Source organism: Bidens hawaiensis, unplaced genomic scaffold (genome assembly GCF_021521415.1).
Source record: "Bidens hawaiensis isolate Kalapana, Puna unplaced genomic scaffold, B.hawaiensis_p1.1 tig00032179_1, whole genome shotgun sequence".
NCBI lineage: Eukaryota > Viridiplantae > Streptophyta > Magnoliopsida > Asterales > Asteraceae > Bidens > Bidens hawaiensis.
Window position 1 is genome coordinate 72,763 of NW_027495477.1, and position 17,095 is coordinate 89,857.

General features: G+C 38.5%; 1 protein-coding gene and 1 non-coding gene across 2 annotated transcripts; both read left to right on the forward strand.

The window, feature by feature from the left end:
* The first annotated feature begins 10,732 nt into the window (after positions 1–10,732).
* LOC143583239 (U2 spliceosomal RNA) lies at positions 10,733–10,927 on the forward strand. The gene has a single exon (XR_013144128.1). It is a non-coding gene; the product is annotated as a U2 spliceosomal RNA (small nuclear RNA).
* A 1,231-nt stretch (positions 10,928–12,158) lies between these two features.
* On the forward strand, positions 12,159–16,431 carry LOC143583228 (uncharacterized). Its single transcript, XM_077065593.1, has 4 exons — positions 12,159–12,241; positions 13,167–14,034; positions 14,473–14,551; positions 15,311–16,431. The coding sequence occupies exons 1-4, from the start codon at positions 12,159–12,161 to the stop codon at positions 16,429–16,431; spliced, it is 2,151 nt and encodes a 716-aa protein (XP_076921708.1).
* The last annotated feature ends 664 nt before the right edge of the window (positions 16,432–17,095 follow it).

The window sequence follows — 17,095 nt, forward strand, 5'->3', positions numbered from 1 at the left end:
GTCGAAATTTTTTGAAGTATTTAGTATTACATAGGTACCGAGGGAAGAAAACGCTGGGGCAGATGCCTTAGCAAACTTAGCCTCATCTCTAAAGATTCCTGAAGATTTGAAAATCCCAATAATCCACATTCTCTTGCCAGCAATAGGAGAACAGGAAGTTTGAGACATAACAAATGATAAGGAAATCGTACTCTGGGATCCTTCATCCTCAAATAACAAAGGATCATGGATCCATCCTATCAAGAACTATATTCAGACTGGAGAAATTCCAGCCACAGAAAATCCCAAGTCCTTCAAACTCAAGGTATCCCAATATATTTTATTAGATAATATGGTATATAGAAAATATCTTGCAGGTCCATATCTGAGATGCATCGAAGATCCTGAGATCCAAGAAGTACTTAAGGATTTTCACGAAGGAGATTGCGGCAATCACATAAGTGGAAGAGCATTATTTTCCAGGATACTCAGAACTGGATACTTCTGGCCAACAATGAAGAAGGATGCAGTGGAGTATTCAAAAAAGTGTGATGCTTGTCAAAGACACGCGAACATCCTTCATCAACCAGCGGAGCCTCTATATCCTATATCCTCCTCATGGCCTTTCATGAAATGGGGTATGTATATTGTAGGCAAACTGCCAAAAGCACCAGGTGGAAAAGTCTTCATGCTTGCTATGACTGACTACTTCTCCAAATGGATTGAGGCAGAAGCATTTGTACAAGTCCGAGAAAGGGAAGTAATATCTTTTATTAAATGAAATATTATAACTAGATTTTGTATTCCCGCTGAAATTATTTGTGACAATGGTTCCCAGTTTATCGGGAAGAGAACCACTAACTTTTGTGACAGTTGGGGTATCAAAATGATTACTTCAACTCCGGTTCATCCTCAAGCCAATGGCCAAGCAGAGTCTAGCAACAAGATCATCATCAACAATCTAAAGAAAAAGCTAGGATCCAAGAAGGGAAAATGGGCTGAAGAACTTCCTTATGTTCTTTGGGCAGACAGAACTACACCCAAAAATGCAACAGGCCAGACACACTTCTCTTTGGTGTTTGGATCAGAAGCAGTAATTCCCACTAGAATGGTGGTTCCTACTGCGAGAACCAACATCCGTGATCCTGGAGTCAATAAAGAAGTCCTTCTTGAAGACTTGGATACTATAGAAGAACTCAGGAATCTAGCAAAAATCAGAATGGCAGCTTATCAACAAAGGGTAGCTGGGACATATAACAAAAATATCAGAATCAGAAGATTTCAAGAAGGAGATCTAGTGTTAAGGAAAGCCTTTCAAAACACAACAAATCCGGCTGATGGGAAGCTAGCGCCCAAATGGGAAGGACCTTATCAAATTGAGTCGGAGGAAGGAAAGGGGGCATATCATTTGCTCACAATGGAAGGCAACAGGTTACCGAGAGCATGGAATGCCATCCACCTCAAGAAATATTTTTTCTGATCAGGATCCACTATCCTAAGAGTATATATTATCCAAAAAAGGAACTAGGATCCTTAAATCGGTAACATCTTTCTGATCAGTTATTCTTTTTGAATTATTACCGTTAATTTAAGGATAATGTATTCTTAACACTATATCTTTTCCAAGTTTTGAATAACCATGCAGGATTACAATAATTCAGTTGATGTTCAAGAGGTTGGCCACCTCTCCTTTACATTTGAGGTACTATCTTATTTCCCTTGGCCTAGCCCACGATTGGATATGACCCCCGATGGTCATATCCCCTACGGTTTAAAGGTTTTCACCTTTCTCACGATCGCCAGTCGCATGCTATCCGACGTATAGTTCGGGGCAGCGGGACCAGTACACGCTTAGTGGCTGAAAATTTCGTTGTCTCCGGCTATATGGAGGATCCTACAAATTATGGTAGACATACCATACCTCCGGTTTGTAACGTTTCACGTTATCTCACGTTTGGGCTAAATCCCGGTTTGGGCGAGTCCCCAGTTTACATCCGAATCTTTAGGCCAGTCCCCAGTTTGGGCTTGTCCCCAGTTTGTTGGGCTTGTCCCCAGGTTATTTTATGGGCTTGTCCCCAGGTTATTTTATGGGCTTGTCCCCAGTTACACGGGCCTGCCCCCAGATTACACGGGCTTGTCCCCAGTTGCACGGGCTTGTCCCCAGTTTATTTATTGGGCTTCTCCCCAGTTTAATGGGTTCGATCCTAGTTAATAATATGAATTCTTTGCAGCGGATTTTCTAAGTTTTTTCTGAAGATCAAGAAACTAAGGATCCCGGATCCTAATGCTACTCTTGTAAGAATCATTAAGAGTTCGATACTCCTAGTAACTTAGGTCTATCTAGACCTTCTGGTATGTTCTCTATTAGTTAACTTATGTGTATTATTTGTTGCAATTATTTTGGGAATTTCAGTTTGAGAAAGCTATTCTCTTAAAGTAATTTGATTACTAAAATCTTTAGCCATTTTAAGGATACGTTATCCTAAAACTTGCCCTGCAAGGAAATTCTCTTTTATAAATGTTATCAACTATTAAGAATGTTTTATCCTAAGATTTACGATTTAAGGATATTCTATTCTAAACGATTTTTAAAGATCTTTATACCAGAAATCTTTTACTCAAAATTATTTGTCAAACTATTAACAACGCCAAACTTATATTTAACAAGTTTTTGAAAATACATGACAAGTAAATAGTCAAAAGATTTATATATTAATTAAAATAAGCCCCAAGGACTTATCCAAAATCCTTAACCCGGACTTCACCATACGAAAAGATGGACCATCCATCCGGGTAAAGTGAAAGTTACTAATAGTTCATAAAGTGCAGGGAAATTAAATACAGGGGCAAGAAAGGCTTCATCCCCACAAACAGAGGATCCCTCCACCTTTGTCACCCCCGCATATTGTCTTAAGGATCATGGATCCTTTACCCTAAATAACTATTGTTTATTACAGACCATAGAAATTGTTCATAAAAACATCAACACCAAATAAAAAAGTGGGCTCGGGCCTTGTCTTTAATATCCTTCATCGCCCACTTAAGCTGCATCTTCAACCGCAGCATCACCTTCCCCCTTGCCAGCTTCAACCGCCTCCTTAACGCCACTGGTCCCAGCCTCGGTGTTCTCAACCATCTCTTCATCATCCTCACCACCAAGGTCATCAATAGCAGCCTTCCATTTCTCCACTTCCCAGGCCGACTTGTCAAAAGCAGGATCACCGGCTTCCTGCGCCATCTTGATCCGCGCCTGGAATACCGACCTGGCAGCCCACACCTTGGCTTCATTAGTCGCCTGCTCCACTGCCTCTTGACGTTGGGCTTCGGCTGAGGATATCTGATCCTCCAATTGTTTCTTGAGTTGGATCATAGCTTTATCCTTAGCAACCGCGGCTTTCCCTAACCCGGACATTTTCTCGCTCATCTGGAGGATAGTCTTTTCGTAATGGTCCCTCATAGCAATCACAGCCTACCAATAAATTTAGTATCAAAATTGGGACAATACTGGATCCTAAATCACTAAAGGGGAAAATACGGTACACTTACAGAGCAGACAATGTCACAGTGAGTCTCAGGATCAGAGGATTTTTTCCTCTTGGAAGCTGCGGATTTAGCCCTGGTAGTGGCGGTCTTGGGCTCGGAGCTTATGCCAGCCTTTGAAGCCTCCTTCTTGACAGCAGGAGAAGTAACCATACAACCATACAGTCGATGTCGTCAAGGGAGAACTTAAGAGCGGACTTTCCAGATTTCTTGGTGCCTGTAGAGGAGAAATCAACAGATAAGTATACTATTTTATTTTATTTACTTTAAAATGATTAACTTACTTGACATGTTTGAACTTGAGGAGATGTCACAAAAACCTTCAACAAACCGAGCTTGAAAGGTCCTAACTTCGGTATCCAGTGCTAGGAACCGTTTTGCCTTTTCTTCTGTTCCAAGTAGCTTTCTCAATGAAGCGAAGTTTTCAACTGCAGACAACAGAAAAGAATAAGTCTTAAAACTGAAGAATAAAGGATCCTGCTATTACTTAAGGATCCAGGATTCTACCCTTCATGACCCACGTTGAAGGAAGATCAGTCCCCCTGGTATCGAGTCGCGTTTAACGAAGAAAAATTGATTCCTCCACATGGAATCATTTAGCGTGGCTTTGGAGATCGGATGGGGCTGTCGGGGCTTGGAATTGAAGATAAAACGGCAGAACCGAAAGTAGTAAGGGTATACAGATATGACAACTCCGGAAGGCCAAAATTGATTTTTTCCTCCTTGATGATTCTTTCGATAGTGCTAAGAACCCTCCAGATCATCGGCATGGCTTGTATGTAAGATATGCCGGTAGAATCGAAAAAAAATTGGGTAAAAGGCGGAAAGGGGTATTTATAGCCGATAAGAAAGGGAGTTGCCGGAAAGCAGACTCAAACCTTGGAGTAAATATCGCATCTAATGCTGGATTCGTAGGGTCGGAACAGGGTTTCTGGAGGAAATAATGTATGAAAACTGTCGACCTCGGGATCCGTGAGCATACAAATTTCGGAAGATGGGTTGGAAAGCAGACCTTGAGCTTCCATTTCGACTAGTTCGGAACCGCCGGATGAATGTTCAGAAGGTTTAGAAGGGGCCGGAGAAGAAGAAGCGGCGGACATGATTAAAGAAAATAAGATACAGAGGTTAGAAGAATACCTGATGCGTCGGATGAAGGTGTATATAATCCAAGATATAGGGCGGCATATATAGACGGTTATAACTAACCTTGGGGGCTAAATGGTAAATTTTCTGGCAAAACCGTCCCTTCATTCAGTTTTTGCAGGATTTTAAATTTCAAAATGACAGCTGTGCTCCACTGTCACCCGCCATTTTGGGGGAAATTGTTAGGCCACGATTTTTATACCGGGGATCCTTTATCCTTGACTGTCTTATGGATATTTTATCCTTGAAATATATATCAGGATATAAAGGATCGACGATCCTCGGTATTGTTTGTTTACTAATAATTGCGTTTAGTATGGTGATGTGTTAGACAGGTATATCGACTTCAAGACGAACCTGCATCAATTATCCTCATGGGACATCCTGTAGCTGGAACATGGATCTAGGATCCTAATTCAACATAGCTGATTATGCACGAACTCTCTAGAAGATTGACGTTTAAATAACAACAACGGTATCTAGACCTGGTCTTCCGCTTTATTCGCTAGTGAGTGGCTATCAGCACGTGGTCAAAGAGCACGTTGGTGGAGAATGGAAGACTAGCGAATAAATAGGATGAAGTCGTTAAGTTTGTTATTTACTTTTTCCTTATATATTTGAGTATGATCGATAGGAATAGACACATGTACTTACACACGCACTAGAGCAGAAGCAATTATTCTCTCTATACACTAGCTTTCATTGTAATCTCGATCAAATACTCCACAAATATTTGTAATCACCTTTTGTTCATTAATAAACTCGACGGTGATAGTTTTCACCGTCCGGGGGTTTTTTGTGCCGGAGACCACGATAACCATATACTCATCGACCAAAGGTTACCTTGTTGATCATTGACTAAAGTACTTCGACCAAAGATTATCCTATTAATCTTCGACCGGAGCTATTTTACCAACGATTGGCTCGATAAGTTTTAACCGAAGTAAGACTATCGTGATTAAGGGTTTTTCCCTCGTGATCAAACCATTGTGCTCACCGATATCACGCTTACACATTTGTAATTATTATCGAATTAGCACCTTACCTCACATAACAGATTTGGATACTTGATCCTTAGCTGATTTTTGTCCAAAACAAACATCATTTTGTATAGTTTTGTATAATTATTTTGTGTCTTTATGTGTTTTTGGGTGGTGGATAAAATACTTTTGATTAAGTATTATGAGAATGTGTTGGAATGAAGGTGGTGTTTAACAAGTGGTTTGTTTTATTTTTCTTAAAACCGTACATTGGGGACAATGTATCCCAAGTGTGGGGATGAGGAAAATTTTCCTTTGTTTTTGTTCGTTCATAAAAAATTAAAAAAAAAATATCAAAAATCAGAAAAAATTAAATTAAAAAAAATAAAAAAAAAATCAGAATTTTTTTTAAAAAAAATGTGTTTAAAAGAATCGGAAAGTGGTAAGATGGCGGGGTAAAGTTTAGGTCCCTTTTCATGGTCACAATTCCCTAAATAACATGTGCCTAGTTGTTTTTAAAAAAAAAAGAGATTATGTAGTTTTCTAATCAAGGTTAGCATGCTTTCGGTGTAATAACTTGCATAACACGTTCATTTACACTTGAGAATTAAGAAAGTATTGTTTGGTGAGACGGTTGATATTCTCCGATATAACTTATACAATTAGTGCACTTCGAGATCTTAGCTTGGCATGAGTGCAAAAGTGATAGAGGCACTTAGGTTAAGCCTCGTCTGGATGAGCGAGAGTGTGGGTTTTGGGGGGTTGGGGCCTCATACATTATACATATGAGGATGGTCATGTGAGGGGCGGGGGGTTGGGTTCCTTTAGAAAACCTTATTGGGCCTATTCTTTTATTTGATCAACCCCGGTGTTATTTTGCGAAATGATCCGACTTAATAGGTTTCTATGTAATTGTTTTAGTATTCATCAGTTAGAGATGTGAAGCATTATGTTTATCATGCTAGTATGTAATTTTCAAGTATTATATTAGTTAAAAAAAAGTTTGTATTAGAATTGCAATGTTTATGTATGCAATGTTCAAAGTATTATATATTGAAAAAAAGGAAGAAAAGAAAAAGAGAAGTTCGTGATGTTTATAGTTGTTTATTTTATTGTTATTTTTCTTAGATTGTTTGTAATAAGTCGGATCGGATCGCTTGAGCTACTTTCAATATTCCCTTCCATACCCTTACACTTGGCCCCATTACAACCCGTTTTAAGACCTCTTGATTTGTATTCATGTCAATAAGCATTTACATAGGTGGAGATTTGATGATTGTACAAGTGTATGCGAGGAGAATTGATTAAATATGAAATGTATGGATGATCACCAATAAAAAGGTTAATGTGTAAATGTGTTATGTATAGGTAAAAACCGAAAGCATGTTAGGTTTGGTTAGAAATCTTCGGTTTAAATGGAACATCAAGTGAACTAGTGCACCCGATAAAAATAAGGGAATAGGGTATGACTTGGGACCTTAACTGAACGGAATTTGTGGTAAAATCAGTGGATATAAGTTGAAAATAAGAAAGATTTTGTTTTGAGATGTTGATTGAGGGAAAGCAACGTGTAAGTGTGGGAATGTGACGGGTGGTCCATGGGACAACCCTTAAGTGGTTTAAGTTCGTTAATAATCATGCTCTTAGTTGGTTTATTTTGTTGAATTAGATAACTACGTTTACTTGTGTAATGGCAGGTATGAAAAGCTAGATGATGGATATACGAGAACGTAGGCGAAAACGGTGGCGAAAACGGACTTTGAACGAAGAAAATATCAAGAAAATAAGAAGTTGGTGTGAAGACCACCGTAGCTTACGGTACCCACCATAAGCTACGGTGGGGTTGAAGAAATATAGGTGCCGTAAGGCAGACTCAAGCCACCGTCGGATTTATAAAGCCACCGTAAGCTACAGTAGCCACCGTAGCTTACGGTGGACACCTCGCTGCACTTTGTAACTGCCATATAACATATATTTTGGACGGCTTTTGGTATCTTGATCATATCTTTTCATCTAAGGACGACCCTAGGGCGATTTTGAGAGCTTCTTGATCAATTGTGAGTATGGTAATCATTAAACACTTGTTTTCAATTTGTATGACAATCATAATCGAAGGGATGACAAGCCGAATCATGCTCGGCTAAAATCCTTCGTGTTTTCCCTCGGATTGTAAGGTTTGCTATGTTTGTTCGGTTAATTGTTTAGACAATTTCTGAGATAATATTTGATCTTGATTTAGTTATTATGGTGTTTGTGTATTGGTTGATAGATTGTTAGTTTATCAATTTTATGTTATAAACCGTCAGTTCTTGGTTTTGTAAGTAATCGAGATTAATCGGAAGGGATTTAGGGTTGGATAAACTAATTGGTTTTTGAGTGATTACCTTGCGTTATATAATCCAAGTACTTGATCTTCAATTATCGCAATCGTTTACATAAACACGAACTCAGTTTAAACATTAACTGTAACATTCATGGAAACCTGAAACCGAGGGAGGGCATATTTTCGTATATTGACTAAAACTCGTTTATTGTTTTAGTTCTTTTTGTTTTTCAAATCAAACAACCGAATCATTGAATTTACTTTTTGCACTTAGTATAATATAGTTTAATTATAAAACTACTTAGTAATACATTTTCCACAAACTCTCTGCGTTCGATATCCGCTTACCGCTATCTAATTAGTTGTATTCGGTTTATTTTTGAGTGAGTCTACGACCTCACGTCACCCCTGTCCCCCGTCACCACCAGTGTCTCGCCCAGCCACCTTCCGGGATCGCCTGCGTGCCGGAAAAACGAATTGCAGGTTTCCGGCGAGCAACATCTTCATCATATCTCCACCGGTGCACAATCTTCATGATATCCATCACCTTTTTACACCTTTGAACCATCTCCATTTTCTGAAAGACGAGATAGCCGGAAAACTCAAATTCGCCGGAAAAAACGAGATCATCGGAAAAACGAGGTCATCAGAAATTGAGGTTGTTGAGGTTTTATGTTGAAGAAAAGAGATAGCGTGGGACCCACAACATATTTTTTATTAATAAAAATTCCACATCATCAAGAAAACTAACGGAGTTAGGGTTCGTTAAGTTCGGGAGTGCTAGAAACAAATAGGGTGAAAGTTGGAAGTGATGAGAGACAAATCATTAGTTGGGAGTGTTCTTGTCAAATTAGTGAAAGTTGAGATTATTAAAAACCAATATCCTTTTTTTTAATATATATATTATAATCCAGTTATAACACATGTACAAGTATTCACATCTATATATGTACAAGCCCCTAATGCAAAAGAAGAAAGTGAATGAGGCGTGGTATGGCCATCATTTCCGCCATATAATAGTGAGAGATGAGGGGGGGGGGGGTGTTCCCGCTCGCATTCACATCCCACGCCACTCACCATTTGATCTCCATGTGACCATAGCATATTGCCTCGTGAGGAAAATAAAAAAATACTTAAAGAGTTTGTAATAAGAAAAATATAGAGTTTAATTAATTTTACCATAATCTTAACATAAATCATGATTTCAGGAACATAAGAGAACTTTTTTCATTGTGATTAAAAAAGAGAGAGAGAGAGTGAGATCTGAAATAATAAATAACTTGTAATTAGAGTTTTTCTTTTCTTTAATTTCTTTTTCATAGTAGGTGGGAGTGGGGGTGGGGGTGGGGGTGAAGGGGGGGGGGGATTTTGTTTCATGGAGGTGGCCATATATTTTAACAAAAATTTTATAGGGGTGGTCGAGATCTTAGCGTATAAACAACACTTATTTTTTTATGGAGGATGCTTGGTTACCCCATCCTTTTGGTAATAGGTCCGCCGGTGCTTTCCCAAAACAAAAATATTGTACAGCTTTTCGTTGTCCATTTAAAACTGAAAACTCTCCAATCTACGAATTTGAACCCCCAAACAATTAAACATGTAATGAAACAAGTATTTAAATATGTGAACAAATATAAGATTAGTTTTACAAAATTCTACAAATTTGAAATTTGAAATGAGTAGTGTATGAACTATGAAGTGATACACACTCAAATACCAAAACTCGTATACCCCTCAAGGCTCGAAATTAGCATCATTCTTGATAGTATCCATCTTATCTGATTAATATCAACACGTGTGGTAAAATAATGTAAGCGACATTACCTTGAAACACCATATTGTCAAAGATCAAACAAACAAATTAAACCGAATTGCTTTTCTCTCTTTAAATTTTAAACCCAACAACAGGTTGTAGGTTGTAAGTTCGCCCTACCAGTCCACCACAGGCCACAAACTTTAAACATCTTTGAAACACATGTTATATTGCCTTAAGAGGATCCATTAATGTTATTTTTGTTTGTCCTGAAATTTAATAATAACATTTTGCCTGAATTTGTTTGGGACTAATTATGCATGGCATGCCTCAAACATGGTCATAGGTAAGCTTCTTAATACCTTCTTTGATATTTTTCCGGTAATCGGCTATTTCAACTAATCATATCCTTAACAAACTCTACTACACCTTTATTGGTTGCTAAAAATTCGTTTATCGGTACTTTAACCCTTGAAATTGGTTGCAAGTATTTTTATTCCAATTCTTGACCCGTGCCCCATTTGATGTTCAACTTGCAAAGGTTCATTCATATTTGTATACGAATTGGTGAATTACCTTTTTTCACTATTGTTATCGAGTCCCGATATCATAATATGCTTTGAAGTTAGATTCAATGTGCAACATAACTATATGATTACTTCCTCCTCTATGTACCAGTTTATAATTAGATAATATGGATAAATGATCCCCAGTTGATTTTAACAATTATTTTGTGGTTTATAATATTTTTGTAGGTAATTGGTGTTATCCATGTAAATATAAGTAAAGACAAAGGTTACATGACGACTGTGAGAGATGATTTTTGTGATGAGGTTAAGGACATTATTAGCAGCTTCCTTAACACCATGTTTACTCTTTATGTTTGATATTTTCATGGAGTAAAATGCAGCTGGATGAAGGGCAAAAGTAACTCACAGTCCCACATCGGCTGGGTGAAGAGTACATGTATGAAGGGACAGCCTATAGAAACAGCGGCCCAATAAGTTAAAAAGCATACCTTTTTTGGCCTTTTGGCTAAGATCAAGTGTAGTATCTGTTTCAGTTTAATATATGATATGTGAGCCATTGACTTACATGATATTAATCATATTTTTTTATGGGGGAAGGCCCCTCAAAGTAGCTTGCTGCTTGGGTTTTCATGCGGTGCCTTGTCTTACTACCACCAAGGCATGATGCACCTCACCAAAACATAGTCAAATTTGTTTTATTTGAATGTTTATTAATAAATGTCATTCTTCGTTATAAAAGGTTGTTTATAGAAGGTGTTTTGGTAATATTTGCCTTTGTTCTTTTCTACCGTATCCATAGTCAAAGTATATTAATTTCCCACTTACTGAAGGTGCAACAATGTCTTTCTTTTTATCTTTGATCACATGCTAATTCAATCTATCTAGTCATTGGGATCCACTATAACCCCACCGTTTTCATTTCTTTGATTATTCATTAGAACTCATTTAGCTGAAAAAGGCGCATAGTGCTGAAGAAAATTCTTCACTTCGGTTTCGATCCTGATGTTTTTGAGCTGACACATCTTACTTTGTTAATACCTCAATTATGAAGTCAGGAATTTCATGTTATCTTCAATGTATGAATCATATAAACAATTGATTGATCATTTGTGCATTGCAGTTGTTATAACCATATACACTTTTCTATGGTCGAACTTTTCAACACATCTACATATCACCAAGATATATGAACTAAGAATTTATTTAAATCTTCAGGAACATTGAAACTAGTTAAGTGTAAATATCGTTAAGAAGGCATTCAATTATTTTTGTGTGCATGGTAACCCTGCAGTTTTAGTCTTTTGCATCTTAATGGATTTAGCTTATGTATATGAGCTGGTTAGTTACCTTTTCACTATTGTCATCCCTCATCATAATATGCTTAAGTGCAGTTCAAATGTTGGGTTCGTTGGCCTTGTTGGCCCTGTTTATCATTTGAAGTCCAAATGACAGACAGGTGTAGGGTGGCCAGACCGAAGCCCGTCCCGGTTTGGATTTCTTGTTCAATAATTTACAAACCCTAGTTCAATTTATATATACACAACGCTATGCACTTGTAATTATTTGTCACTCAATAAAGAATACCTAGTTGCCACCCGTGGACGTAGGTCAGTTTAGACCGAACCATGTTAAATCCTCGTGTTAGTTTATTGCTTTCGTGTTTGTATTCGGTTTGTGTGTGCTTAATCCAAACAAAAAGTAGATAACATCGATAAATGAATTTCAATTGATTTTAACAATTCATTTGTGTTACTGATGTAAATACAAGTAAAGACAAAGGTTATGAGACATGTTGAAAGATGGTTTCCGTGATGAGGTTAAGGACATTATTCATGGCTTCCTAACCACCCCCGTTTTACTTCTTTATGTGTATGTTCCATTCTCTTTATACAACTTTTCTTCATACTAAAATGCAGCTGGATGAACAGAGACAAATATACAAAGAATTGCCTGAATATTTGGAGGAGGTGTTGTTAGTTCCTGCTACAAATAGGTGCGTTATGTTTTCTTGTACCATGTTTGATAACCCAATGTAATTTCTTAATTTCTTTGATTTCCACAAGTATGTAAGCTATGTTAGAATCACGATATAGATGCAGTCACTAATACTTGTTATAAGTTTAAGTTAAACTTAGCTTGAACTAGTCTAAGGGTTCTTGGAGAATGAAAGCACACACTCTAAATTGTACCGAGACTAATTTGTATTTAATTAAGCATCCCTATTAAGTTTTACTTCAAGAGTATTCAGTTTAAAAAAAGAAGTTTAGGATGATGCGTGTTATAGAATGAACAAATGATGAACACCCTATGTGTTGAAATATTTGCTTGAAAATATTGGGGATCGTCTCCATCATTTCCCAATATAAACCATTGACATTAAAGATCAAGATCCCATGATTGAAGGCTATTTTTCTGGTCTTAGCAAACTGCCAGCCATTATATTCAATGCAATTATTGTATTTTCCTTATTTGGTATTATGTTTAGGCTATTTATATTCTTGTACGAAGGCATGTTCAAATCTACAATGAAATACAAAATACTTCAATTTGTCATCCATTCCTCTGGTTATCATGGCTAACATGGTATCAAAGCAGTGTTTTTGATCCATAATCTTTTTTTTCTCATCATCTACAAGTACCAGTAACAATGTCGGAAGAAGATAACAATAACTTAGCCATCCAAATAGCCAATCTCCTCAAAAATGGAGTTCAAACTCAAACCCAGAACCCAAAAACAAGTCCATCCGATAGCCTAAAAATTAGTCTCAATCTCACAAGCCAAAACTACCCTCTATGGGCTCGGATGATACGAGTCGCCATAGGGGGGAAATCGAAAGCTCTCTTAAACCATCTCACCCAAGACCCACCGGAACCCATTGACGAACAGTGGGAACAAGATGATTTGATCGTCTTTTCAGGTTGATCCAAAATATCGAACCTGGCCTTGCTAGTGACCTTACAGAGTTCTCGACAGCGAAAACGCTATGGGACGCTCTTACAGTTACGTATAGTAGCGGCAAAGACAAACTTCAAACTTTCGATCTCCACGTCAAAGCAAACGAGTTCAAGCAAAATGGCATACCGTTGGAAGAGTTCTGGCTAGTAATGCAGGGTATATGGGGAGAAATTGAACGGCGAGATCCAAACCCAATGACGTGTTCTACCGACATCGCCACTTACAACAAAGTAAGGTCAGAAAACAAACTGTTTCAATTTCTCAATGCACTTGACCGAAAGTATGATACCCTTAAAAGGGAGATCCTCCGGTCTGCCGAAGCCGCTTATGCGGCTGTCCGAAAGGAAACCACACATCAAAGCATCTTCGGGAACGTACAACAAGGGGTGGCGTCCGGTCTTAATTCAACAATTGATTCCGATGGGTTAGGGCTCATCTCCGAAGGTCGCCGATCAGACCATAAATCAAATCCGTCATCATCCGGGGTTGATAAAAGCAAGTTGAGATGCGATCATTGTGGCATGGCTAAGCATACGAAAGAACAGTGTTTCAAACTAGCGGGGTACCCGGAATGGTGTGCTGACGGACACAAAAAAGGGAAGGCCGCTGCCGCCGTGGGCAGTCAAGGAACCACCAGCAGCGGCGGTAGCAGTGGTGACCATCCAAAACCCGCCGGAAGTCAAGAAAAAACGGAAAAGGGAAACCTTGGTGTGAGTTGTTGTTTTGCGGCAGTCAAAGAGGAAGAACCAGGTATAGGGTTTGAGAATTACACCTCAAACCCTTCACTCTCACAACATTTTTATTCTAAACCCAATAGTTCCAATATGACAGTATTGAACCCTCAATTCTTTAGCCCCAAAGTTCTTGATTTATTAAATGAATTTTAAGTTTCAGAAATTACAAACAGCACCCCTCACGATTTTAACTTGGAGTCAGAAAATTCTTTCAATATTGGGAAAGTTAACATGGCAACAAAAAATGAAAAAATTAAAGACTCATGGATATTTGATTGTGGTGCTACCAATACAATGACCTATGAAATATCTGACATGTGCTCAATGTTAACACCACAAATATCCAGAATTCATACTGCAAATGGAGAAATTCTTCAAGTAAAAGGTGGAGGAACTATTCAAGTTTCACCAAACATGAAACTATCAAATTGCCTCTATGTTCCCTCCTTATCTCATAAATTGCTATCAATAAGTCATGTTACAAAAGAACTAAATTGTGTTGTGCTAATGCATCCTACCTTCTGCATCTTACAGGACATCAGGACGGGAAAGATCATTGGGCGTGGTACTGAGCGGCAAGGACTATACTATGTGGATGAGGTGACTCGACAAGGTACTGTAATGCTAGCTCATGGATCTACAGATAGGGAAGCTTGGTTATGGCAACGAAGATTGGGACACTCATCTAGTGGTTATTTGCATCGTTTATTTCCTGAATTATTTCCAAAAATTAAAGTCTTGAATTGTGAAACATGTTTTTTGGCTAAGAGTCATAGACACACTTTCATATCAAATGATACTAAAGTTGACACTTCTTTTTTATAATTCATTCGGATGTGTGGGGGCTAACAAAAGTCATGGGGGCAAAATTTCCGTTATTTCGTAACATTCATTGATGACTGCACCCGCATGACGTGGATTTATCTCTTGAAAAATAAATCCGAAGTTTTCTCAAAATTCACGATTTTTTGCGCCATGGTTAAAACCCAATTCAATAGTGAAATCCAAATTCTTAGGTCCGATAATGGGGGGGAATTTGTAAATACTTCCATGAAACAGTTTTGTCAGGAAAAAGGAATAATTCATCAAACCTCTTGCGCCCATACCCCTGAACAAAACGGGGTATCCGAAAGAAAAAACCGCTTCCTTTTATAGATAACTCGTTCACTCATGGTTGAATCCCAAGTTCCGAAATCTTTTTAGCCCGAAGCTCTTGTCACAGCAATCTATCTTGTGAACCGTCTCCCATCAAGAGCTCTTGAGTTAAAAACCCCTCTTCAAGTCCTCTCTAAATTCCACAAACCCTCATCTACCCTTACCCTTGAACCTCGTGTCTTTGGTTGTTCTGTTTTTGTTCACCTACCAAAAACAGACCGTTCCAAACTTGATGCATGTGCTGAGAAATGTGTGTTTGTCGGCTATGGAGTCAATCAACACGGTTATCGATGTTACAATCCGAAAACCCGTCATATGTACACCACGATGAACTGTGACTTTCTCGAAACCGAATACTTCTACAATACCCAACACACTGGTCATGGGGAAAAGGCGAACGATGACACATTGAGTTGGATAAAATGGATGCCATCCTCAGAAGAAATTAATCACGGAGTCCCAACCTCGTCACAGTCCACTAGTCCTGAAGAGAGTACCACTAACAATGATCCTCCCAACCTGGCGTCAGAGGTAAGTAATTCTCAAACACAAGAGTATGTTGATTTTTCCAATATCTCTGATTCATCCAATAACTGTGAAAATCATGAGCATGCTGAAACTCGTGACTTACCTAATGATGAGGCAGAACGGGAGTTATCACAAGATGAACAAGTCAGATATGTTCTACCCCAAAGATCCAACAGAGGAGTTCCTCCAAAAAGGTACTCTCTCGAGAAAGAAGCTCGAAGTTCTAGATATCCAATGGCACACGTGGCAGCTGGAAACTTATCTCCAGAAGCCCAAGCTTTTGTCACATCTCTATGCTCTGAAGAAATTCCAACTACAGTTGAACAAGCCCTTAAGTATAAGAACTGGAGGGAGGCAATGGAAATTGAAATGGATGCACAGAATAAAAATGAAACATGGGAGAAATGTACCCTTCCTCCTGGAAAAAAACCAGTAGGATGTCTTTGGGTCTTCACTATAAAGTACAAGTCGGATGGAACTATTGAAAGATACAAAGCCCGACTTGTAGCAAAAGGGTACACACAAACATACGGAATTGACTATTCCGAGATGTTTTCTCCCGTGGCCAAAATTGACACAATCAGGGTTCTATTCTCTATAGCTGTGAATAAAGATTGGCCTATCCTTCAATTTGACGTTAAAAATGTCTTCCTACATGGAGAACTCAAAGAAGAAGTCTATATGGAAGCCCCTCCTGGATTTACTGAAGATTCTAATCCTAGAGGAGTGTGTCGGTTGAAGAAATCCTTATACGGATTAAAACAGTCTCCTCGTACTAGTCATGAAAAAACATGGCTTCAAACAGAGTAACTCAGATCATACTCTGTTCCTTAAACGGAGGAATGGACTCTTAACATGCCTAATTATTTATGTTGATGATATGATAATCACAGGTAATGATGTAGAAGAGATGAAAAAGTTAAAAATAAACCTTTTCAAAGAATTCGAAATGAAGGATCTGGGAAGGCTTAAATATTTCCTCTGAATTGAAGTCTTGAGGTCGAGACATGGGATTTTCATCTGTCAAAAGAAATATGTCCTTGATTTGCTGGCAGAAACGGGGATGATTGATTGCAAACCTGTGGATACTCCTATGATGGTAAACCAGAAGCTCTATATGGAGGAAAATGCTAAGCTTGCCGACAAGGGAGAATATCAACAAATAGTAGGGAAATTAATCTATCTCTCACATACCCGACCTGACATTGCTTACGCAGTGGGAGTTGTGAGCCAATTCATGCATCAACCTCAAGTTGCCCATATGGAAGCCGTATGGAGAATTATCAGATACCTCAAAGGGACACCTGGTCATGGAGTTCTGTTCAAGACAAATGGACACCTTGAAACACAAGTGTATACCGATGCAGACTGGGCGGGAGATAAAGGAAATCGAAGATCAACATTTGGTTACTTTACCCTCGTTGGTGGGAATCTTGTCACTTGGAGAAGCAAGAAACAAAAGGTGGTGGCCCTT